The sequence below is a fragment of the Strongylocentrotus purpuratus genome, unplaced genomic scaffold (genome assembly GCF_000002235.5).
Source record: "Strongylocentrotus purpuratus isolate Spur 01 unplaced genomic scaffold, Spur_5.0 spur5_scaffold_16, whole genome shotgun sequence".
Classification (NCBI taxonomy): domain Eukaryota; kingdom Metazoa; phylum Echinodermata; class Echinoidea; order Camarodonta; family Strongylocentrotidae; genus Strongylocentrotus; species Strongylocentrotus purpuratus.
Window position 1 is genome coordinate 33649771 of NW_022145601.1, and position 27500 is coordinate 33677270.

General features: G+C 38.0%; 1 protein-coding gene across 2 annotated transcripts in view; it reads left to right on the plus strand.

The window, feature by feature from the left end:
- Positions 1-25090, plus strand: part of LOC591568 (ras-related protein Rab-8A-like) — a 41997-nt gene extending 16907 nt beyond the window's left edge. For both annotated transcript variants that reach the window (XM_030987337.1, XM_030987336.1), the window contains exons 2-7: positions 1884-1944; positions 13307-13367; positions 18960-19037; positions 19986-20075; positions 21986-22051; positions 22765-25090. In XM_030987337.1, coding sequence (XP_030843197.1) covers positions 1884-1944; positions 13307-13367; positions 18960-19037; positions 19986-20075; positions 21986-22051; positions 22765-22902 — 494 coding nt within the window. In that variant the 3' untranslated portion in view covers positions 22903-25090. The remainder of the gene's footprint in view (positions 1-1883; positions 1945-13306; positions 13368-18959; positions 19038-19985; positions 20076-21985; positions 22052-22764) is intronic.
- Positions 25091-27500: the final 2410 nt, after the last annotated feature.

Genomic DNA, 27500 nt, shown 5'->3' on the forward strand with positions numbered 1-27500 from the left:
AAATGTAACAAAAATTAAATATCTGGGTGTTATTGTAAATCAGAACTTAGATTGGTCTCCCCATATCAATGATGTTGTTAAAAGGATTATGAACTCGCTTATATGTATGCGGAGGATTAAGCACTGTTTGAAAAAACGTTTATTTACTCATTTATACTATTTTTTAATTCTTCCTCACACTGATTATTGTTCAACTGTTTGGGGATCACTAAAAATGAAAGATTTAAAGCGACTACAGAAATGTCAAAACAAATATTGTCGTTTATTATTAGATGCAGATTATTATACGCCTGTACAATCTATGTTAAATTCTTTAAGGTTGCGATCCGTCAAACACAGATTGGAATACAATTATCAAGTACACTGTTGGTCATAATGGTGGAATATTTATTTTCACCCCAGTTTAGGGAATGATTTAAAAAAATAATTTATTTCTAATAGATCTAGATAATGGCATACATTCTCATATTTTATTGAATTTAAATTTGCGAGTGTTTGTTTTGCGTGACTGCTTAATCATATGTGTGCTACTATGCTAATCAGCTAAGGGACCTACGTCCTTAAGTCATAATTGACAGTAATGAGGATTAATGCCTCACAAAAGGGCACTAATATATAGCTGATCGACACGATTTTTATCCTGGGGCCTCACAGTAACGAGGTCATTGCTTAGCCCCTGAATCATGACTGTACGCAGTGTTTGCTAGGGTACGCGGCCCCTTCCACAAATCCCCCAAAACGAAGAAAATGCAATAAATTGTCAAAAATTCATTGCATTCTCCCCCGGCCCCCATCAGGAAAAATTCCTCTGTAGGGCTATGCATTATGGTTCAAGGCATGGCCACACAGAGGAATTTTTCCTGTTGGGGGCCGGGGGAATATGCAATAAATTTTTGACAATTTATTGCATTTTCTTCGTTTGGGGGGATTTGCGGGGGCGGCCGCGTACCCTAGCAAACACTGCGTACAATCATGATTCAAGGGCTAAGCAATAGCCTCGTTACTGTGAGGCCCCAGGATAAAAATTGTGTCGATCAGCTATATTAGTGCCCTTTTATGAGGCATTAATCCTCATTACTGTCAATTATGATTTAAGGACGTAGGTTCCCTAGCTGATTAGCATAGTAGCACACATATGATTTAGCAGTCACGCAAAACAAACACTCGCAAATTAATATTCAATAAAATCTGAGAATGTATGCCATTATCTAGATCTATTAAAAATAAATAATTTTTTAAAATCCTTCCCTAAACTGGGGTAAAAATAATTATTCCACCATTATGACCAACAGTGTACTTATGTATAAAATCCTGAATAATCTTGCTCCTGTTTATCCAATACAAGCTCTACCTCAAAGTGCTAACCCGTATCCCACGAGATCAGTTTCAATGCATCAATTGTACCTTGCAAAACCCAGGACCGATTAAAAAAAACAGACCTTCTCGTACACAGCAGCAAAGTTATTCAACTCACTACCCATACTTACCAAATGTTCCGCCTCACTACCCATTTTTAAACGAAATGTCCGTGAAATTCAAGTGAGTTGATTTTGCGATCGCTCACATGAAGTATTCCTACCACCCCTCTCTCTCTCTCTCTCCCTTTCGTTTAATTTCGCTCCTCTTCCGTTTTCATCTAATTTCCTATTTGTATGAAATTTTTTCATAGTTTGTTTATATTATGTTTTTTTTTATTTATCGTATATTTTGTGTATTTGTATGTGTATTGTAAGATATTTGAAATGTAATTTGTTTGTTACAGCAGGGCTCCCTTGTAAAGCAGGCCTTGCGGCTTGAATGGGACCACCCTGCTTTTTATAAAGAAGACATGAAAAAAAAAATGAATAATAATATCTAATTTTTTATTTTTGTCTTTCTTACAGGTATTGATTTCAAGTTTAGGACGATAGAATTAGATGGTAAAAAGATCAAAGTACAGATATGGTAAGTACCAAGTCTCATTCATTAAAAATGATTAGATACAGAATATTTACAATTACATTATGTAAAAAAAGAGATGTTGAAAGTAGGATAAAATGTTAATATTATTTTTTGATTCAGGGCTTACTGATTACTTATATGCAGTCACCTATCCAACCTCCTGAGAACTCGTTGAATTCTAGCCTGAGTGCGTTTATGCCAGTGAATGAAGTTCAGCTTCATCGTCTTATCAAGTCTACTCCTACTCCACCGAAATCTTGCAATCTGGACCCTATTCCAACTTGGCTGCTCAAAGATTGCATCGATGAACTGCTTCCGGTCTTGACATACAATCTATGTTAAACTCACCGTCGTATGATAATGGGCGATTTTAATCTTAACCTATTTAATTAAAATGACAAACCACACTGTCGAGATTTCTTGGATATCATGACTTCAAAATCACTTTTTCCAAGTATAACGAAACCAACACGAACTTCTGACACCGTATCAGCCCTTATTGATAATGTGTTCTCCAATATTTCCCACTGTATGGATCAAGGCATTATAGTTTCTGACATATCAGATCATTTCCCACCGTTTACATGTACCCCCATATTTCTAACACATTCAAGTCTGATATTCAGAATATCAAAGCGGGTTCACGTCATATGTCAGAAGAGAATACAGCTAGACTCAGAGCAAGTCTGATACTCACTGACTGGTCTGTGGTTCTTGACATTAATGATGCTAATGATGCTTTTAACAAACTAGTTGATATAATTATGACTTTATGTGATATCTATATTCCAGTGAAATCACCTTCCAAGTCGAGTTATAAAAAGGTACCTAGATCCCCCTCGATCTACAAGTGTAATCTGTATACTCAGATCCATTAACCGGAAAAATAGCCTTTTTTACAAATACAAATCTAAAAGAACAGATGCATCTAAGCTAAAATATTCTTCCTATCGTAATTCCCTGACATCTGTAATACGTAGGGCAAAAAAGAATTACTATTCAACCCAATTCACCACTCATAAAAAAGACATAAAGTCAACCTGGAAAATTATCAATAATGTTCTCAGGAAAGATGAAAAGAAAAAAAAATAGAATTCAGTAAGATCGTCTCCAACGGAAACGACATAAAAGACCCTCTCGGCATAGCAGAGGCATTCAACTCTTTTTTTGTAAATATAGGACCAGGGGGGTGTTTCACTAAAGCCTCGATCTAAAATCGATTTGATCGATTGTAAGGGCTTAAAATTGATTTCGATTTTAGCAGCAGTTTCACTAAATAAATAAAATCGATTTTGGCCTTAAAATCGATTTTAAGTAAGAGTGTGATCCATATCAATTTTAAATCAATTTTAGCCTTATTCATTGCATTATTGATATGCTATGTTCAGCATTCAATGGTTTTAAAGGCGTAAGTGTCGGCTACTTTCAATTTGAACATACATCTGAAAATAAAGAATTCTGTTCAAAATGAATGGCAATTTTTTTGGGCGGAACAAATCTTTGTCCATAACCATTAAAAAAAAAAATCATCATAGTTAGGCATGATCAATACCAAATGTGGCACTCTGGTGGGGGGGGGGGGGGGGGGAGCACAATGGCCCATATTTTCTTCAAAAATACATGAGCGGCCCGTTTTCTCCTTAACCCTATCTAACCTGGGGGGGGGGGGGGGGGCCTTATCCAGCCGGCGGCATGGGAGGGGCCCAATTCGTGAGACAATATTTAGCAGCGAAACAGCCGGCCGATAATTCGCTCAGTGGGGGGGGGGGGGGCACTGCTTAGAAGCGCCCCCAGGCTATGCAGTTTCAAAATAACACATGCTAGATAAGGTTAAAGTGCCCCTTTTACATCTGATTAACATCCCTCCATGTAGTTTGTCCCGTTTCACTTTGTTTTAAAGTTCATCTTGTTATTTCTCATGACTTCTTACGTTTTTTTCTGAGAAGTGACCCGTTTTCATTTTGTTATGTGCCCCTTTTTAAATATTTTTTTAATCATATGTGCTTACAATTATGGGGGGGGGGGGGGGAGCACTAATTTTTTTTTTAAGGGGGGGCCTTGAAAATTTAAAAATAATCGCACCCCCCCCTTGAGCGCCAGGTGAGGGGGCCCATCTCCCCCCCCCAAAAAAAAGGTACAGTTAACATGTTCTTAACGTGTTCAAGGTGAGGGGGCCCTGGCCCCCCTGGATCTGCCACTGCTTAGAAGCGCCCCCCAGGCTATGCAGTTTCAAAATAACACATGCTAGATAAGGTTAAAGTGCCCCTTTTACATCTGATTAACATCCCTCCATGTAGTTTGTCCCGTTTCACTTTGTTTTAAAGTTCATCTTGTTATTTCTCATGACTTCTTACGTTTTTTTCTGAGAAGTGACCCGTTTTCATTTTGTTATGTGCCCCTTTTTAAATATTTTTTTAATCATATGTGCTTACAATTATGTGTCCTTATTCCGTTCATATTCTATCTCTCTCTCTCTCTCTCTCATTAACATAAACGACACTCCCATCACGGCTCTTTGCTTGCCGCCCCTTTCAAAGTTATTTTGTTTCTTCATGAACACCCCCCCCTTCCCACACAAAAAATAAATATAGAACAAAAATGAATAAATAAACACTAACTTAAAACAAGAGCATTACTAGGATATTTGAATACTCGCCAGCAAACAAACACATCATTATTGAATCACATCATTGCCCTTTATCATCATGTAATAATTATCATCATGCGCTAGCGTACATTCTCATCTATTCGTTCCCCCCCCCTTTTATCTTCTTAAAAGACAACAAAATACATACAAAATAAAAATTAACACAGATTTTAATGTCTTATCAATATGCTTATGCTTTAATGAATGAAATCTACATTTTGTTAATGATGAGCATAGCAAATACATTTAAGGGATACAATTAGAACATTTTAAATGACACAAATGAAATTGCTACTATGAAAGTATCAGCCAGTTGTTAAAACTACTGCAGCTGATATCTGCCACTCTCTATTCGAGTTTTTTTAAGGAGATTAAAAGAGTAATACTTGTCACAAATATTTCTGTTACTCATGTTTGTTAATCTATGGATGATATACATTGTCATCTAGGTCACGCAGTCGGTGAGAATGTGATTTTCTTGATACAAAAGTTTGTCTATATGAAATTAATCATCAATTCTTTTATATCAGCTTTGAATTTTTTTTTTTAAGGACAACATAAGTCAGAGTTAATATATTTCCTGCAGGACAAATCTGTTTTCACTCAATCACAATGTTCTGTTGTTTATTTTGTATTTGTTATTGTGCAATTGCTACAATAGCACTTTAAGCACCAACAGGTAATTATCGATACATAGTCATGCAAGAAGTGCCTCTAGGAAGAGTTCCAAATAGGTCAGCAAACTGCTGCTCAGATGAATTGCTAATTTAAAAATTCCAAATTGATATTTTAAGATTTATTGCCATGAACAGAATTATCTATGTAATGGGAGTTTGGTAACAATAACCTCCATGACAGAATAATAGCTTTTTATTTCTTTTCTTTTCTTCTGCAAGATTCTCAAATTCTGTTTAAAATATAGGAAATCTTGGAAGTATCATTAAAACGTTTACTTCCTTTAAAATATTTTATGTTAACATTTTATTAAACCCAAAACCTCATACTCAACGGCAAAATGTTAGTACATTGACTAGAGCATTTTTAATAGCTTAGTAATAAATTTGTAAATCTTATTTTACAAGTAGTGTTGGTTGTAACAGAGACCAGTCCATGATACCAAGATAGGTATCTCATTGTGGTCCCTCTTGCTTAAAGCTGGAACAGGGAGCTTCTATCTGTAGGCTGGCTGATGTTTCATAGGAAGCATAATGTTGCAGGTAAATCAGGCTCTGCAGTCTAGAATCAGAATTTAAAGTTATGTAATAAATGAATCAATTAGTAAATACTAGTGCAATTTTTCAACCCATCTTCAACTTTTGTATTCATGATTATTTCAAATACTTTAAATGCTAAATAAATAAAGTACAATACAAAATTTTCTTCAAAAAATTTGAGACAAAAGTAATTTTAGTTATAGACAATAAATGATTGTTTACTTTGGAGAAGAAAAATCCTTTCATAACCTTTTGTGTACGTTTTATACAACAGAATGGTTAAGATGGGTTTTAGACTTCTCACAGGGATTATGACAAATGTCTTTTCTTTTTTAATGACTGCTGTAGAGGTATGACAACAATGGCAGGCACAGAACATGCTGATAAGACCAATCATGGTAATTGATACTGCTTACCTTTTCAACTTGAAGAGATGGACAATAAAAGTCCATATGTCATGAACTAGCAGTACATGAAGAAGCCATAGCTCTTTATTTTGCAACCTACGATTTAAAACAGAGATACATAATTGTGATGAAGAGAGCACATCTATTTTCCAGAACAATATTTGTCATTGTATCTAATGTGTTCAACAGAACATAAGTACATTTTTATCAGTAATTACAATAGTAATTTACATGCATTTGGTCCCACACATTGTTACCAACCACATTGAAAGTTTTAGACATTTGCAAGATTGACTATGGAGTCTAATCTTGATCTCGGATACCCTGCTCTTGAACCAAACACTGCTGTACACAGAATCAATGAACATTCCCCTGTCATGAGTAAAAAGGAAAGATATACCTCAACTGGTATATAACAAACAGCTTACATCATACACATATGCTCATAACAGTTTGTTCAATCACATCTTTATACATTAATTGCTGCCCTATTATTTGTACAATATTTATCAGTCTGGCTGACATGCCATGGTTGACTTCCCCTTTCATGGATTTATCAGTTTGTGATTGTACGTAGAAAATGTAATGAAAATCAAGATTACACCCTCAACAAAAAATTAGTAATTTATTTATATGTAGATCTAGATCTAGGTATTATAAGAACCACACACAAAAAACTTACCTTTCACTTGTTTAAATATTGGTGTGCAATTTTTACAAGTAAAAAGATCACTTCACAAGGTCGCTTAGCACAGTAGGATCTATAGCTGTACACCTAGACATTGAGCTTGAGTACATTCTGCATATATTCAAACCCTTTCCTTATTGAGCCCGAGGCCGAGGTGGAACGAGAAGTCCAAGACTGTAGAGACACGGCAGAAGAAAGTCTTGGACTAAAGGTCTATTCGGTGGATATGACTTGAGGTCCACTCCATCTTTGAGTCTGACTCTGTCAAAAGAAAAATGAAAATAAGAAAAGAATAATAATATAGTGAGCCAAAGGCTTAGAGACCCTAATACTAGTCTACTAATAGACCTAGTTTTAATATTAACAGACCTATGCCAAGAACGTCTAGAATCCAACTTGTTACTGTGTCTGTAGTGTTAGGTACAGACTAGACCTAACTCCTTACAAAATACAGTAGTCTAGACTAGATTCTAGGTCCACATCTAGGAGTAGGACTAGCCCTGCAGAAGAGAGCTGCAGACTGCAGTATGCTAGAGCTTTAGAGTTGGACCTAGTTAGAGAGGCTAGGTCTACATCTTCTCTAGATCTATAAAGTATCAAGTAGAGTAAAGTACCCGGTTTTCGGCCACTTAAGACAAAATCCTATTTATTGGACTCTTTACTTCCTATTTATTATCATTTCTTGTTCAAATCATGAAGCAAATATTATTATTATTTAAACAAAAAAAGAATCCCAAAAAAAAATCACGAATTGCCATGACAATATTCATTTCAATTTTCACTGTTTTGGAGCCGGTTATCGGCCGAGCGTGTCAGTTTACGGCCGCATGTACAAAGTCAATAGGAAGCGCTCGCGCGCGCCGTGCGTTTCTGCGCTGATGTATAGCACGAGCGGGCGGAGCAGGTATCCCACGCCGGAGCTCCCGGGTGCTCGCTTGGCCGAATACAGGCACAGCGGTGATCGGAAGTTGGAATCTGAATTAGACAGACATATCGTGTGTGCGTCGCGGTGTGCGGCTGCATTGATTTAATACATGCGATGAGATACTTTTGAGCTTGCGACCAGCACAAAATTGGGCTCTATATCTGAAAAATACTTGAAATAAAGCTCATTTTATGGTACCCATATTTCTTACATACACGCGTAAGAAACTCGATTTTTCAGATTTGGGTAGCGGGACCGCCGATTACATCGCTAAAATGTGATATTTTAGGATATATTTTTCATTGCAAATGTGGTTCTTCAGTGACACTGGCATGGTATGGTATGTGTGGGATATGTGTTATGCTATTATGCGATGTATTTTAAAGTGATTTTACCATGTATCCAACCAATTGGCCGAAAACCGGAGCTGACCGATTACCGGGTACTTTACTCTAGACTAAATCTAGGTCTACGTCTGATCTAGATCTAAATGTATCTTGGGTCTAACAGCAACACAGTCTTGAGTCTAATCTTCTTTCATAAAATATTAACTTCAAAACAATGATCCTGTTGATTTTTAATTTTATTTATCAACAAAAAGACAAGGGCTGCTAATTTAAATAAATATGGAATAGACTAGGCCTAGATCTACATCTAGAGTCTAGAATCTAGACCAGAAATCGGAGTAGATCTAGGCCTAGATCTAGATTATATAACCACAATACTACTGCAAGAATAAACTAGATTAATGAGTTTGTACCTGTCCAAACCGTCGGTAGAAAAATTCCTATTGGCCCTGCATGAATTTATAGGAATGGGACTGAAATAATTGAACCAGTGCAATTCATCCACTTTTTAGCCCAGTTGGGAGTGATATAAATTGATATTAGACCTACTAAAGTTTTGTTCAGTTTAACAAAAATGTAATTCTATAAAAATGACAGGAACACTTTTCTTCTTCCCAAAAAACAGATTTTTTATCAAGAGAATTAATATTTTCAAAGAAAAACGGAATTTACTTACTTTTTCAAGGACTCTCTCGAAGTAGTTTAGCAATGCAATACACCAGTTTACAGTTGTATCAGTGCGCATGCGCAGACAGTTGACCTCGGTTCATTGGCCCCGGAACGCGGGGCCAATAACCTCTGACCTCTGGTATTTATGGTAAATTAAGATTGCGCCCATGCAAATGATGATGTGCGCGCACAACGCAGCGCGTAGGGCAGTGATATTATCAAAATTTGCATGGGCGCAATCCTAATTTACGCATAAATACATGACCTCTAGGTCATTGGCTTTGTTTAAAATGGCGCACACAACTGTAAACTGGTGTATTTTGTGATCGATTACCCCAAATTGACTAGCCTTGATTGCAGACACCTAAAAATATATTTTAGCTTAAAATCGATTTGATGAAACAGCTCACAAGTATCGGTTTTAAGCTAAAACTGATTCGGCCTTAAAATTGATTTTTAAAATCGAAATCGATTTTAGTTGATGAAACACCCCCCAGATCTTGCCAGTAAAATCCCTGTCACGAATAATTATTTCCACTCGTTCCTAGGAAACCCAAATCCTCAATCAATATTTCTTGTACCCATACATGAAACTGAGATTATTGATATCGTGAATAACTTAAATGTAAAGAAAAGCTCTGGCTGTGATGGTATCTCAAATTTTCTCCTCAAAACTATTATTCATGAAATAATCTCTCCATTGACATTTGTATTTAATTTGTCCTTAGTAGATGGAATAGTACCAAGTAAAATGAAAATTGCTAAGGTAATTCCAGTCCATAAAAAGGGTAATGCCGATGATGTAGGCAATTACCGCCCAATATCCTTACTGACCTCATTTTCCAAATTACTCGAAATATTAATATATTCTCGCACCATCCGATTTTTAAACACCTGCAACATCCTGGTAAATTCTCAATTCGGTTTTCGCCAAAAACATTCAACTACGCACGCGATAATATTATTAATTGATAAAGTAGCAAAAGCCATCGATAATATGTCTCATACTGTTGGTATTTTTCTGGACTCATATCAATTCCTTCACGCTCCTTTTGGGAGATCAACCGACCTGCGCGCGCATTTTATATTACATGACATATTGTAAAATTCTCGACATCTTTTTCACTTTTCTTTACCATTAAAAATCGGAATTGAGTATAATATATCCTCAATCGAGATATGAGAAGAAGGAAACATTTCCTTTACATTCCATGTAAAACCATGCCCTTACTTGAAAAAAACCCTCCGTCATTTTGACGTTAAACTTTACAATCCATTTAACTTTTTTTACTTTCTCATACATAATGTCCATTGATCGGTCGCACTGTGCTCGATTGCCTTTCAATATACCAATCTTTAACTTTGCAGCAACGCGTTTTGCGTCAAATTTGTAAATCCTCAATCCCAGACAATGACATATGATACATAAGCTTTTCATACATATAAAGTTCATTTTGATTGATTCATTTTTAGCCCCGTCAATTTTCATGTCAAATCATGCTTCATGTCCCATTTTAGAAGCCCGACCCAGGGTTTTGTGCCAGCTAGCCGTGTATGCATACATGTACGTAATGCTATGCATACACATATAACTGAACATCCATAAGTACAGTACATGTACACACGCAGCGCAGCGCGTACGAGCGCACTGCACATTTCATTGGGTCAGTACCATTATGAAAATAGGGGAACAATGAGTGGGATGGGTTTAGTGCCGTAACAATAAACTTGCGCATTACACGCGTACGTATAATTAGAGCAATTTATGCACCCCCAAGAAATAATGAATACGGCTCGACCTCTCTACACACAGAACTGCACAGATACCGCACAGTCTGGTCAAGGCGGTACGCGTAGCGTTAAACTGCCAAATTTACAGAAATAATTGTGAGGAGCGCTTTTGCTATGAAAGGAATTGATATGTCTCCAAGGCCTTCGACACAATTAACCACGAGATTCTACTTTACAAATTATCCCATTATGGGATCCGTGGGAAGGCCTTGGAGTGGTTCCGAAGCTACCTTACTGGTAGAACCCAAATTGTGTCCATTCATAACCAAAACTCAAACTCAGAATTAATATCTTGCAGGGTACCACAAGGCTCCCTCCTTGGGCCACTCCTCTTTATTCTTTATATCAATGATTTCCAAAACTCATCAACAGTTCTCTCGTTTCTCCTCTTCGCAGACGACTCAAATATATTTCTTTCTCACAAAAACCCAAACATGCTTCTTGATATTTTGAATTATGAACTAAATTTTGTATTTGAATGGATACAGGCTAACAAACTGTCTCTCAATTTGAATAAGACTAATTTTAAGCTTTTTTAAGCAACACATTAAATACTCTTCCAGGGCAGATTCAAATAAATGGATTTAGTTTGGCCCAGACAAATTCAACAAAATTTCTCGGCCTATACATTGACAGTAAATTATCATGATATGTACATATTGATTATTTTTGTGTAAAATTCTGTCAAGAAATACAGGTATTATATATAAAATGAAATGTTATTTTCCTTCTCATGTATTACACACCTTATATGCTACATTATTATCACCCTATCTAAATTATGGTATATTAGCATGGGGGAACTAATCGAAAGTAAATTTTAATAAAATTTTCATAATTCAAACAAGATCAATACGAACAATTAACTCTGCTGATTTTCGCTCACATACTGATGGATATTTTCGTACTGACAACATACTCAAAATATCTGATTTATATTATTACTGTCTTGGCATCTTCATATACCAGCTAAACAAAGGTGATTTACCCAATGTCTTTACTCCCATGTTCATAAAAAATAATGCCGTCCACCCATATCCCACCAGACAAATTGATCATTTCACCTTTACTGCGTCCGCACTGTATTTGCACTCAAAACAATAATTCATTCAGGACCAACATTTTGGAACGCGCTTAACAAGGAAATAAATTAATCCCCGTCGTTAAATTGTTTCAAGAGTAAGCTTAAACAGTTCTTTTTAAATTCATATGACCAACTTAGACTTTGAAATTCAATTATTATGATATTCTATACATTGTACATTCCGGCCTTCTCCTATACTTATGCTCTTATGCATGCGCGCCTGTTCTCGGGGGGCCCTCGGGCATGCAAACGTGCTTGCCTAGATGTGCCGCGTCCTTGTTTTTCTTGCTGGGGTCGTCGGCATGAATCGGTCATTGCTAGGTCGGACAACCCATGTGACTTGTCCGGCCTGGCAACGGCTGCTGCTGTTAGCTGGTTCATGCAGGTGATACTGCGGGGAGGCATGGGGCGTGGCGCGGGTGAATGCGTTTGCGTGCCTTGGGGCTCTCTGGGAGCAGACGTGCGTGGGTTCGAATGCATTTTGGAAACAGGATTGTGTCTGGGCTACGGTCTACATTATTGTATACACTACTGTAACATGATTGTTCATGTCTACTGCCTCGCTCGGGTGACCTCGTTTAATGACCTCAATATTTTAAAGTGACTATTGTCTCATCTCTTTGGTAACAAATTAATTTGCTTGCTGTATTTGCTATTTTTGCTATTTTTGCTTGTTTCACGTTGTATATAATCATCTTATGTTAAGGCTTCTTGCCCACCTATTATTACTGTTACGTCCTCTACCATTACACCTACTTTTATCAAATGTTAGTTTTATTTATGGGAACCGATAATCTACAAGCTAAGCTTTTTAATAGGTTCCCCACATTTCACTCTGTATAACCTTATATTCATTACAATTAATTTCGACGTCTTTTCAAAGAATTAATTATATAATGTGACACTTTTAGCATATTTCATATTATGTTCTATTTTTGTCAATTATGTAAATTATTTTTATTTGTGAAATGTGAAATAAACTTGAAACTTGAAACTTGAAATTTGAAACTTGAATACATCACCAATGCATCATTGTCACCGGGTGTATATAGTTCCTCGTTGTCCCTCTGTTGAAGAAGCCTAATCTAGATCCAAATTTCCTTGGTAATTACCACCCATTTGCCAATTTGCCATCTGTGAGCAAGCTCTTGGAAAGGATCGTGGCTAACCAACTAATGAATCACGTGGATAGTCACCATCTGCTCCCTGTAAACCAGTCCACATACCGCAACCTCCACTCAACAGAAACTGCATTGTTGAAAGTGCTCAACGATCTACTCCTTGCTGTTGACAATGGTGATGATGCCGTTCTACTTCTACTTGGGGTAACCCCCACCCCCCCCCCCCCCTGCGTACGCGCCTGGTTCCGACACATGCTCCACGACAGTTGCTTTTGGGGGTTTTCATTTTTTAAAGATTACTAAATAGAGTTGCTTGTAATTAGGATTAGTATTAGGTATATTATTTGATTAAAGTTAAAGTTAAGGATTTGTTACTGGAGTTTGTGAATGTATCATTACATGGGGAAGACTGATGACTTACCTACAATTATACAGTGTGAAGTGAATAATACTTGTATTGATTTGTTTACAGGGACACAGCAGGCCAGGAGAGGTTCAAAGCGATCAATACCACGTACTACAGGGGGGCGCAGGTAAGCTTTACTTTATAGTGTATCACGTACATTGTGACACGATAATTAGACAGGCATGTCTTTAATAGTGACCATTATATACCTCTCTTAAGAAATCCAGCCATCTGATTGGTCGAAATTGCATTCATATACTTTAACTATTCCTGTAAAATTCCCGGTTAAATTCCAAACCCATGTAATAGTTCTAAAAATAGTTCTAAAATCCCAGTAACCATGGTTACCGGGAAAATAGTTCAGTCTTGGTGAAATACCCATAGGTTAACATGTTAAAAAATGGTCTGAGCGATCGAGGATACCGTACGTGTGCGATGAATTGCTCGGTAATTTCAATACAATTGAATCTCGATCGATCTTACCGACATTGTTGACATGAAGACGAAAATAAACTTCCAAAAACAACATCTGCCGATAGATCTTGATCTAAGTTCGTGCCAATGCATTGCAAAAGTAAAAGAAGGGCCCGTTTAGTGGAGCTGCCGCGAAGCATCCAGCACGCGAAGCCGTTTTCAATCCATTTTAATGTATGGGTCAGAGAAAACTGCTACGTATGGTACCAGTGCGTGATGGCCGAGCGGTCTAAGGCTGTGATTTAAGTCACATCATCGTTGGTACGCAAGAGACCGAATCCCATCTTCGTCTAAAAAAATAAAAGTTTTAGTTTTTAGTTTTGAGTCTACTCTCAAAGATACACTCATAAAAAAAACGTGCAGATAAACTAGATAAAGGCCAAGGTGGTGTCATAAGTTGATTCTTTTTTTTGGCATATAAAAGTATTAATGACTGCTTTAATATTCGAGAAAAAATTGTTTTTATACGCTCTCGGGAAGGTTACAATTGAGCTATTGCCCTCGGCACGCCTCGGACAATAGCACAATTTTAACCTTCCCTTGAGCGTATAAAAACAACTATTTCTCTCAAAACAGTCATTAATACTATACCACTGAATGGAGGCCACCTCTCTCTCATTTACTGTTTTCGTGAAAGAGAAAATAGGCCCATTTACACAGCCCAAACATTAGTCCAAATATTTTTGGGTGAATATTTCGAGTGCCATTTACACCGACCTGTGTGGGAGTAATGCGCTTGGACGACCATACAAATGGGCGTGTCAACAGTGGTCAAAGATAAGATAGAGGCGGTCCTTCAATAGATAACACAGGGATAAAATGATGTTCAGAATACCAACTTACAACGATATTAGCGCTGTGTTATCTCTGGAAGTTCCAACAAAGGATAACACAAAACTTACAACAATGTTCAGAATACCACCCCTGGACCCCACGCCAATTTACGCTCCACTTGCTTCGCTCGCTTTGCTCTTCCTGATCGAAAATACTTTAGCGCCCCCCCCCCACTTTGAAAAACGATTCGCGGGGCCTGCATGAACCATGTAGGAGTGGGGGGATGCGGATTTTGTTGTCTGCCCCCCCCCCCATAAAAAAAGAAGTTTTTACTCATTACGCCACTGCTCCCTCCCCCCCCCCCGTCCCTCGCATTTTGTCCCCCCCCCCCGGTCATGAAAAGAAATCACCGCCCCTGGTATGGGCCTTTATCCATGATTCAAAATTAAGGTTTTCTTCACGTTATCGATATATTTATGTTGTATAATATGTTTTCTTGTACGGTAAATTATTTTGAAATAGAAATTGCCTTTAAGTTATATGTACGGTGCCATGGGACAAAAAAAAAAAAAAATTCGCTTTCTGGTAATTCATCTCATTTGATTTTGTAACTCCAGCGCAGCGTTTTTCAACCGGGGTGCCGCAAGAGAATGTTAGTTACATTGGGAAAACGTTGATTGTGTGAAAAACAAATATCAGAAACAGTTAGAGTACGTAATTACATAAGAAAATAAAGTTTTAAAGATAATGAAGTGTATTTCGTCCTTGTTCGCTGACAACATTTTGACAGCAAGGCACCCGAATATATATTATATATTTTATTTCGAGATTACACTCATTACATTTAACAACATGATAAACAAGGACAACGAGAGGCCCGAATATCCTCATATTCGTACATCAAGGTCATGACCGAATATATCACTTTGTATTCATGTACATTCGGCGGCAAGGTGCCTGCATACAGTACTTTATGGTGTGTTTATTATAAACTAATTTTTACCAGTTTGAAAAATGTATTCTCATTTTTTATTCTTAAATATGGTCATACGTGTGTACATAGCACTTGACGAGTGCCAGAGTCATGCAAAATAAGTATATCTGTGAAGACTTTGGGATTTAGGTGAAACTTTTTATTTCTAAAGAGGGTACCGACTTGTACCGTGACTAACAACAAGTTGAAATAACGCTGCTCCAGAGTAATGTATTTCTATGCATTTTGAGAAGCGCTGGACAATTACCTAATACTTACATCCTTGGTGGAAATCAGCAACCTCACTGGCGTTGCATAAATTATAATTATAAAGGGAATCTATAGTAATGAGAAAGATAACGTGCTATTTAGTAACAGGCGTGTACGCAGGGGGTGGGGGTTTAGGGGTTGAACCCTCCCTTTACCTTTTTTATGTGTGTGTTTTGGTGGAACCCCCCTTTTTTATAGTTTAATAATAATAATAATACCCCCCCAAAAATTGTAACAATGGGTGAACCCTTAAAGCAGACCTTACCCCCCCCCCCCAACGAAACGAAATATCGATCGGCCAAATTTTCAAAGTTTGAGACCAAAAACAAATTAAATCGTCCATGTATCTTTCTACGGGGGGGGGGGGGGTGGTAATTGTCCTCGGGGGTAGTTGTCCTTGGGGGGGGGGGGGTAATTTTCCGGGGGTAATTTTCCGGGGGGGGGGAATTGTCCTTGGGGGATAGTTGTCCTTCGGGGGTAATTTTCCGGGGGGTAATTTTCTGGGGGGTAATTGTCCTTTGGGGGTAATTTTCCGGGGGGGGGGGGGGTGATTGCCCAGGGGGTAATTGTCCTAGAACCTGGTCAAAACAACTTTATACAGCCAAACCAGTATACAGTCTTCTTGACCACGTGCTTATACTCCGTAGTGGTGACCGACGATAGATACAGTGCTTCCCAGCAAAACGAAACCCAGAATTATCGATGTTTTATCGTAACTTAATCACAATTATGATTATAATAAATGACACATATTTGTTCAGTTCAGTTCAGTTCATTTATTTCAATCATAAAACCATAACACAATATATATACAAAAGTAACATGAAACAATCATAATCTTACAATTTTGGAATTAAGAAATCGGAGACTAAAAAGGAAGTTTGAAAAACTTGAAAGTATAATAGTCCCCTGACACAAAAAATAAATAACGAGATTACATGTGTGTACACGTTACTACAACAATAAAAATATATAAATAAGATACTACACATTATAGATACACACCGATGAACACACACACACACACACACACCACACACACACACGCACCACATACACACACACACCCACATGCATGGTACATTGCAAGGTAGAACAAGTTAAAAGAAAGAGTTAAGGGAAATAAGAAGAGACCAACTGTCTCTTCAATAGAACTTTAATGCAAAGCTAAGATCCTCTTCTTTCATTTGATGCAACTCATACACTGTCGCTCATAAAGGTGGAATATTTTTTTTTTATCCCAATTTATGGAATTATTTTAAAAATTATTTAAAAATAATAGATCTGGGTTTGTTTTTAATTTATGGAAACTGCCCCCTACACAAGCCCCCGCTGCGTACAGTAATGGTTCCGTGACAAAACAATGGCCTCGTAACTGTGAAGCCCCAGGATCAAAACCGTGTCGATGTGCTATATAAGTGCCCGTTTGTGGGGCTTTAATCATCATTACTGTCATTTATGAGGGCGTAAGTCCCCTAGTTAATAAGCATAGTAGCATACACATGCTTTAGCAGTCCCGCAAAACACACATTGGCAAATTATTATTCAATAAAATCTGAGAATGTATACTATTATCTAGATCTATTATTTTTAAATAATTTTTAAAATAATTCCATAAATTGGGGTTAAACTAAAATATTCCACCTTAAAGTGACTCTCACACTCTGCCGTGTAGGCCTACCGTGTGCCACCGTGCGCGAAAATGTCTGCGGACGGTGGAGAACGGCGAGGGCACACGGTGGTTCGTTATCAAAGCGGGCAACACGTTAATAGGGCGTTGGCGCTTATTTACACCCGGTGGGACCCGGCGAAAGTTTTGGGCATGTTCAAAACTTTGGCCGGCTGGTACCGGCCGCAAGTAAGCGGCAAGATGACGGTGTTGAACGTTATGAGGACGGTATGAATACGTTATGAAAACGGTCACGCTGTATGAACACGTTCACAACACGCTCATAACCCGTTACAGAACGGTGATGAAAAATGGAGAGCGGACTGACCGTTGCCGTTCAAATCGGGGTATTTATGGCAGTCGTGTCATGACGTCAGCAGTCCGGGGACTCGCTCACAGGACGCTCCGAGCGGTGAGGGGACGCTAAGTGAATGGTAGGTGGCTGCTACAAACCCGGTGCACACGTTCGAGACCTGGTATGGGCCTGGTATGGAAACGGCCAAAATTTTCAACAAAAGTCAATCTGGGCGGTGAAGACGGTAGAAGCACGTTCAACACCCGGTATGCGCCCGGTGAGAACGGTCAGAAGATGGCAACGAAACGGAGAAAAGATTAATTTTATGATTTTTTTTTTGCGGCCGGGGACAAGTTCGCTCAAAACCCAACGTTCTGGACTCTGTTTTTTTTAATTAGCCCGGCAGGTGGACGGTAGGCCTACACGGCAGAGTGTGAGAGCTCCATTATGAGCGACAATGTATCATGCATGTTTCACGCATTAGTGGTTGAAACAATTTGAAGAGAGGGTAACAAAAAGTCGGTTGGCGGACGGTAGCTGAATTTCAAAGAGAAAATCACATTTCTAAAAAGTTCATTTTCTGCCCTTTCAAATGACACTTAAATCAGGAAAAAATAACCAGGAATAACAAAGTCCTGTTTGTGTAAAGTAATGCATTACATTTGCCTGCATTTCCATGATTTGATTAAACAAATTCGTTTTCACTGGCTGCCTGCTGTAGGGACAAATAGAGTTGACAAAAGACTTCACTTCGTTTCGTTGACGATCAGCCATGCATCAAGTCTTTCGTCGCCGAGCGTAGTTTGGTGCCCCGCCGATCACCTGCCGGCCGCCGGGCAACTCCTTTAAAATCAGCCGATGGCCCGTGGGAGACCGCTTCGGCGATACCTAAAGCTATGGTCACAATTTTAGGCATCGCCCAACGATTTTTTTTGGAGAAGTCGAGCAGGCTGTAGAACCCCAGCGATGCCTGGGCGGTGCCCTGTCGATTTCCCGTCGGTCGCCGGTCGCCGGTCGATTTTAGGCCAAAACTGGACAAAATACGCTCGGTGCCGAGGCGTTCGCCGCCCGGGCACCGACCTAGTCGAGCGTTCACCATCGAGCGTTATTCTACACTTTTGGTTTTGATGGGAATATATATATATATATAACACTTTAAAATATTTGATGATTTATTCGAATTATGGCAGTTGTCACTTTTGTAACCATACACGTAAAGGACTTCATAAAGGCACATGTATTTTTTGTATATTCGTTATTACAGGGTATCATGGTACTGTACGACATCACAAATCAGAACTCATTTGTCAACATGAGGAAGTGGATTAGGGAAAGTGAGGAGGTGAGAATGCAATTTTTAATTAAATATTTAATGTATACACTACGAATCAAGATTCTAGTCCTCTGATTGGTCCGTAGGCATGAAATAGGCTATTCAAGGCAATTTCTTACCTACTGAACAATAATTAAAACTAATGCCAAGGCAAAAACACTGGGTTGAATTGAAGCTTGGATCTCCATTGGAGCTGGGAGATTGGTAGAATTTGTATTTAATTGATGTCTTATGAGCTCCTTATGATGAATTATTGCATTCACGTATAAGAGAAATTATATTTGAAAAGTTAAATTGCTTATTGCATACTGTAGTAGTTGCTGTGATGGGTAAACATTTGGCAAGCTTTAGTAGTTTTGACTGTAAAGGCGGACTGTATTTGAATGCACTTGTAGCTTAATAGCCTATTGATCGTAGCAGTTGCATAGGATGTTTCATGAATAATGTTGTTTAATGCATTCAAATTGATTCCTCATATTGGCAAGTCATTTTTACTTCAACAGGCTGCTTGCCACTTGCTCATTAGCTGAGACAATCTGTAATGTTTTTTTCTTCACTTTTACTGAAAAAAGTAGTCTACCTTGAAACCTCTTGTGACTTAATGCTATGAAGGCACTCAGTAGATCATGAAATTTGATGAAGGAGAAAAAAAGCTTTCTGATTCTTTAATGAGCATAGTATGGTCATGATAACATGAACGTACTCTAAAGTGATCTTCATTGTAAATCCACAGACATGTACACACACAGATTCGTTTTCTTTTAAATGTTATCTGGCATTTTGTCTGACATTGGTCTTTTTTTTTGGGGGGGGGGGCCGGGTTGATCTATATACATCGGACCAACGTTTATGAGAATGTATTGTAAAGTTCTTTGATTGTCAACCTTGAAAATTGATATTGAAATTGATTTTAGAAACAAAATCTTATTGATACATATTACATATTTATCACTGTAGCATGGTTCAGCAGATGCAGAAAAGATGATCTTAGGAAACAAATGTGACATGGATGAGACTAGAGCAGTTTCCCAGGAGAAAGGAGAACAGGTAAGGGAAGAAAGGAAGGAAGGCAGTGGGAATGTGTGAGAGGGGGAGGAAGGAACAAAAAGTGGTAGGGAGGGGCAAAGGGGGAAAGGAAGGATGGGGACGGGGAGGAAGGGAGGGTTGGAAGGAGGGAGGGATGAACGGAGGAAGAGAGATAGATATAAAGAGAGAGAGAGAGAGAGAGAGAGAGAGGGGAGAGACAGAGAGAGGAAAGAGAAAAAAAGAGACAGAGGGGAAGAGGGATGGGGTGGGATGGAGAGACAGAGAGAGAGAGAGACAGGAGGAAGAGAAAGAAAGATGGAGGGTAGAATGAAGGGAAGGATGGAGGGAGAGAGAGAGGGGGAGAAAGGGGGAGAAATAGAGAGAGAGAGAGAGAGAGAGAGAAAGGGGAGGAGGAGAGATGGTGGGAGGGAGGAGGAGAGAAGGTGGGAGGGAGGATGTGAGAGGGAAAGAGGGATGGGGAGGGATGGAGAGACAGAGAGAGAGAGAGAGACAGGAGGAAGAGAAAGAAAGATGGAGGGTAGAATGAAGGGAAGGATGGAGGGAGAGAGAGAGGGGGAGAAAGGGGGAGAAATAGAGAGAGAGAGAGAGAGAGAGAGAAAGGGGAGGAGGAGAGATGGTGGGAGGGAGGAGGAGAGAAGGTGGGAGGGAGGATGTGAGAGGGAAAGAGGGATGGGGAGGGATGGAGGAAGAAAGAGCGGAGAAAGGGGGATAAAGAGAGAGAGAGAGAGAGAGAGGGAGAGAGAGAGAGAAAAAAGAAGGAAAGAGGGTAGGAGGGAGGATGAGAGAGAGAGATATATATCTATAGAGAGAGAGAGGCAGGGAGTGATACAGACATAGAGGGGGAGAGAGGGAGAGAGGAGGGAGAGAGAGAGGGGAAGAAAGATAGGGAGGGAGGGAGGAAAAGAAAGAAAGGAGGGAGAGGGGGTAATAAGGATGGGGTGGGATAGAGGAAGAGAGAGGGGAGAAAGGGGAAAAAGAAGAGAGGTAGAGAGGATGAGAGAGAGAGAGAGAGGGGAGGAGAGATGGGTAAGGGCAATGTGGAGAGAGAGAGAGGGATTTTTTCTCCAAATGAGGGAACATTGGTGTAGTGGTTGAGATCATGCCTGGTCTTGGCTTTAAATGGAGCTTTAGGTGCATTTAGTCTTGATGGTCCATTTTGTTGTAAATAGAGATATCCTTTACACTGTCGACGTAATACAGTAGACCAATTTCTTTTGTTAAACATACCAAGACAATCCTCTGAAGCCCATATTCTGAACATGCATCTACCACATCCTCCCAGAAAATATCCTAGACCATCTCAATCTAAAATCCTGGTCTAGCTTTTCGGGCTTAGCCATTTTTTCCACGTTTGATGGGGTCTATTGTAAGGCTTTATAGAAACCTTTATTCATTGTATCTCACTATTAGAACATTGATTAATATATAGTCTTGTATCCTTAATAGCTAAAAAATGTGTGATACGACGGTGCCTGATCTCAATTCATAGGGTTGTCTATGTGCAAGTAAACATGATAACATGTGTTCAAGATTCTATGATTTAGAGCTTTGGAAAGATATACAACATGCACCCTAAACAACCCATGTTAGTCTTTATAATACTAGAAGTGTTGTGGTCTAGTGCATCGTGTGGTTCGCAGTTTATGTCCAGCCGTGACACCAAAAGGCGATATCCTTTGGCAAGGCATACATCTACATTACAAGTCTAATTTATTTATTACTTGAAGCTTATTAGATCCTCAGGGCAGCTTTGCTAAAGCCAGGGTAATAATCCAACTTTGAAGGGGCATGTTCCGGGATGCATACATGCACAATATAAATAAAGCAATTATTATCATGATCTTATTATTTCGTTGAGCATGAGAAATATCATAGGTATTGTAACACTTTCATGTATCCCTTTTGAATAGTTGGCAAAGGAGCTTGGTATCAAGTTCTTCGAGACGAGTGCAAAGGTTGCCATCAATGTTGAAGAGGTTAGTACTCAGAGAAAAAAGAAGTATTTTCTATTTTAATTTGAAAATTCCATTCACATATTTCTTGTAAATGATCAAGGATAATTCTTGAATGATCAGTTTTTTCATGGGGATACCAATTAATTTGTATTTTACCTGTTTATATGCTTGTGTATTTATCTATTATGTTTTTGCTGCTGTTATTTGTTTTATTGTTACCGAACAGGGCCTCACGGAAGACCACCATTTGGTGATATGTGCCACCCTGTATAATTACCATAAATAAATAAATAAATAAATAAAAAATAAAAATATCGTCCCCTTAGTCTTTTCAGGAGCCCCACATGAAAATAAAAATTGTAATGGATTGTAATGCATAGAAGTCAGTGAAAACGATAAACATATATACATGTAGTTTCACTATTACACTTATCGCATCGCATATGTCGCATATGTTTCTGTAACTATATGCATGCTATGCAATATTGACATTTTAGTTCATTATTCTGTTAATGATATAACATGAATATACTAAGAAATTAATCAAACTTTTAATCAAATTCTTGTTAAATATTACAAAAATACCTGGTGGATAACATCACACGATCATTATGAGGTCAACTGTTGGCCGACCTACAAAGTGCAAAGTATTCATAGATTGTTGATCGCATTTAAAGATATGAACAGGAACTCAGTTTCATTTCGTTTGACTTCTTTTATTCACATAACACTAGGCTTTCATGACTCTTGTCAGAGATATCAAGTCAAAGATGGACAGGAATATGGATGCCAAAGGTCAGCAAAAGCCAGAAGTAATCAAAGTCACGAAGAAGAATTCACATAAGAAGAGTTGCTTGAACTTCTGTACCTAAATGTGATATGCCTTTCTCCCTAACCCTATGTGGCCATGCAAACTCCCTGAATCTGAAGATGCAAACAATGTAAAGAAGAGAGCCAATGCACAATTCAAGTATGCTCTCCGTTTTATAAAGAATAATGAGAAAGTTATGCGGGCGGACTCTGTTGCTCGTAAATTGCAGGGTAAAAGTTATTATGAGTTTTGGAAAGAAATTAAATGTGTTAATAATAGTAAAGCGCCTCTTCCAACTAATATTGAAGGTATCTCTGGTGATGAAAAAATAAGTGAATTGTTGTGTAATCATTATAAGGATTTGTTTAATTGTGTACAGAGTACGGTGCAGGATGTTACTAATGTTGACTTTGATGTAAATATGGTTATCTCTCCAGAGGAGGTTAAAGAAGCTATCAGAAAATTAGACAGCAATAAGTCATGTGGTCTTTATACTATTACAGCTGAACATCTAAAGTTTGCAAGCCCGAAACTCATGCCGTTGCTTGCAATGTGCATTTCGGGCTTTTTGATTCATGGTATCTTACCAGATAGTATGATTTCCGTTGTTTTGGTGCCAGTCATTAAAAATAAAGCTGGTCGCATTAATAGTAAGGACAACTATAGACCTATAGCATTGGCAAGTGTCCTGTCCAAAGTGCTGGAAAAGATATTGCTTGGTAGGTTAGAGATGTATATTCTTACCAAAGATAACCAGTTCGGTTTTAAAGCCAAACATGGCACTGACATGTGTATATTTGCTCTGAAGGAAATCATTGCGAGTTATCGTAGCAAAAATTCTTCCTTGTTTCTTTGTTTTCTTGATGCTTCAAAAGCTTTTGATCGGATAAATCATGAAAAGCTGTTTACGAAAATGGCTGATAGAGGTATTCCTAAGTACCTGATTAGGATACTCGTGTTTTGGTATGCCCATCAAACAATGATGGCTAGATGGGGAAGTAGTGTCTCTGAACCATTCCATGTCAGTAATGGTGTTAGACAAGGTGGTATTCTTTCTCCCTTTCTCTTTAACCTGTACATGGATGGTCTATCCGACAATCTGAATGCTTGTAAAAAAGGCTGTGTAGTTGGTGGTATGGTAGTCAATCATTTAATGTATGCAGATGATCTCGTTATTATTAGCCCGTCAACTGCTGGGTTGCAGAGTCTGCTCAAGATTTGTTCTCATTATGGATATGATAATGATGTGAAATATAATGCAAAAAAGAGTCATGTTATGATAATTAGATGTAAGGAACACCGTAGATTGGTATTCCCGGATTTTTATTTGTGTGGAGCTAAACTCAATGTCTGTACAGAGGCCATGTATTTCGGTCATTTCTTGAGGATCTCAGTGATGATAAAAATATTAGTAGACAGTGTCGTAAATTATATGCTCAAGGTAATATGCTTGTTAGGAAATTTCATATGTGTTCTCCGGATGTGAAGGTGGCTTTATTTAGGGCATACTGTACACCTCTATACACTGCGCATCTGTGGTGTAATTTTAAGAAGAGCAGTTTGTACAGGCTTACTGTTGCCTATAATGATGCCATGAGAATGCTTCTTAGGGTACCTAGATACTTTAGTGCTAGTCAAATGTTTGCTGAGTTGAATGTTCCAGCCTGTTCGGCTGTATTACGAAATCTTATGTATAAGTTCATCCAGAGAGTGGATGTGTTTGAGAATGGTATTTTAAAGATGTTAGTGAACCCCTCGTATAGTTGTCTTAGGTACACATCGGGCCTCTGGAGATTTTGGCTGAATAGCCTGCTGACACATGGCAATTGACCATTATGTTCCTGTTACCAAGGATTCCAGTATCCTTGTTTGTTTGTTTTTTTATAATAGTTATTTATTATAAGTTTATCGTTCTGGTTAGTTGAACAGAGACAGATTGTTACAAGATACAACTTCAATAGATTGTTATTGATTGTTATACATGTACTTATTTTAATCTTACAGTTACAGGTACAGCTTAGAGTTAGTTTATTATGTTTTTTTTTTATCAACCTTGCAGGTTACATGTTACTCTTAGAGTTTAGATTGTTTGTACGTACTGTAGACCTAGTATAGTTTAGTTATACTCTTTGTATAGTTTTGTTGTTATTATACTCATCATGTTTATACTCCCTATATATCTATGTAACATATGTTTTATGGACCTCTGCCTTGTGTAGTTGAGTCTGAAATAAAGTTCTGAATTGAATATGCGGGAATATTAAGACACATGCAGGTTCCGCATCTGTATCATAAATTCACATAACTTCTTAATGCGGAATCAAAATCTACATGTAATTAAAACTTCAAGGCAAACTGCTAGCAAGGGGATTCGTGAAAGTGATCTTTTATGCTTCAATTTTTGTTTCCTTCAGAAATATAATATTACCTTATATTTTGTCGTCGTCTTTGAATGTATCCTTGTTTCTCACACACCTTCTCATGGGAGGCGCAATAGCTCAGTCGGTAGAACAGTGGTCTCGAAATCCGGTGACCCGGGTTCGAAACCAGGTCGATGCGTTAGTGCCCTTTGGTAAGGCACTAATCCTCATTACCAGGTCCTTCGAAGAGGATCTAAAGCCGTCGGCCGTTTGGTTGCTTACTAACGAGCATTTATGCTTCCTTAGCAGTCAAGTAAAATAACCACCACCACCACAAAGAGGATGTTCTGCCTTACACGGTTGGATTAATGTGATTCCCCGACCACTTCCATGTGCACTAAGAAAATGCCACAATTACCAAAATATCGGAGATGAGAAATATATGATACCTTTATATTTAATATCTTTGCTTCAAATTACAGAAGTTTATGATTAAAGTTGCAACTTTTATGTGTGATATATCCCCTCACAAGTTTATCTTCATGATTCGTTGTATATTCAAAGTGAACTCAAATTACTCCTATGAAGAGATGATAAGATTGTGTATTTCATTGATCCTCGGACTGAATGAACTTACCTGCTGGCGAAGAAGATGAGATTTCATGAACAAAGATATTATTTATCCCTAGGTTTAAAAAAACAGCGCATGTGTACTTTGAAAAATGTATGGTAAAACAAAACATTTATCAAATAAAAGTATGTGTTATGTACTCTTTTACTGATCTTGTATTTGTAAATTGGATATTTCTATTCATGTATTGTAAGTTAACAAATTTCATATCTTGTATTATTTTTTTTTTAAAATTTCTATTCATCTTTCATAAATTATGTTGTAATTGTTATTTGATATTTCTATTCATCTGCTGTAAGTAAACAAATTGTTTGTGGAACATTTTAAGCCGTTTTGTCAAGAGCAGGGTCCTGAGACTGTGATCAGGAGAAGAATTAATTACTGTCATATAGCATGAGATGTTGGTGTCCGGACAAAGATAAATGACAACGTGCAAGACCTGCTTACAATATCCCTATAATTATAATTATGAAAGTATAATCGTTCTTTCATTATTGTTATCCGTTTCTCATTTTAAAACCCACTGAAATGATGAAGCAAACAGTATTTGAACTATGGGTGATGGAAGATACTGATACTCCTCATTCATGTGTGGAAACTGTACATTTAAAGAGAGGGTCGAGTTCTGGGAAGAGGTGTGGAAAGAAAATCAGATACAAAATGTTACCTGAAAAGCATGGCCCTTCAAATGCTTTCATATTCTAAATATGGCATGTAAAAACAAAACAATCAGGACGAATTTGTATGCCACATGTTCGTGTAGTCCCATATACATCTTTGTGTGCAGTGCTTGTAACTTTACCAATACTGGGCAAATGTTCTCATCATGTTGATGATTCCAGAACCTTGCAGTACACATCAATACTTTAATACTAAATGATCAACCTTTTTTGATCGATTCCACAACGTTTCTCTCACAATGCAATTGGATGGCCAGAACTCAACTTTATCTTTTAAAGATGATTCTCCCCTCTATTTTGTTGCCGGTATTTCGATATCTGCACTGTGAAAAGGTTGGGCAATATTTGTGTCAACACTTTGCCCAACGTTGTGCCAATAGTCAACCCAACCATCTATTGGGCAATATTTTCCCCAGTGGTATTGGTGAACGTAAGTACCCTACTTCACACGTGCATCATTTTTTCGTATTTTGACCAAAATTTGGGCAAAGATATGACCCTTCAACTGCCCGACTACGGTAGCCCACTTGTTGGGAAAATCTTGACCAACTGTTGGGCAAAATACAAACATATTACCCAATAGATGTTTGGGTTGACTATTGGCAAAGTGTTTGAAAATATTGCCCAACCTTGTCACAGTGTGTAGAAGAAGAAGACAGTTAATGATTGTTGCCGGTTTGATGATTTGATTATGTAACAAAATTGCTGACATTTTTTCTATTGGGAAATATTTTTATTAGCTACATCTCAGTGTTATCTTTTAACTAGTCTTAGTTGGCATTCTGTTGAAAAAAGAATTAAGTACCAGTATTGTGTACTCACATATAAGGTAATACAAAGTTTTGGTGTAGGGTCATGAATTTGGTTCAAATTAACATATTGGAAGCATAAGCGATCTTACAATATTTAGTGATCGTTGTCGCGGTTGAAATCGAGTCTAAAGTTATGATATTGTAAATGATAAACTCTTTATGTTGTATAGTTCCCT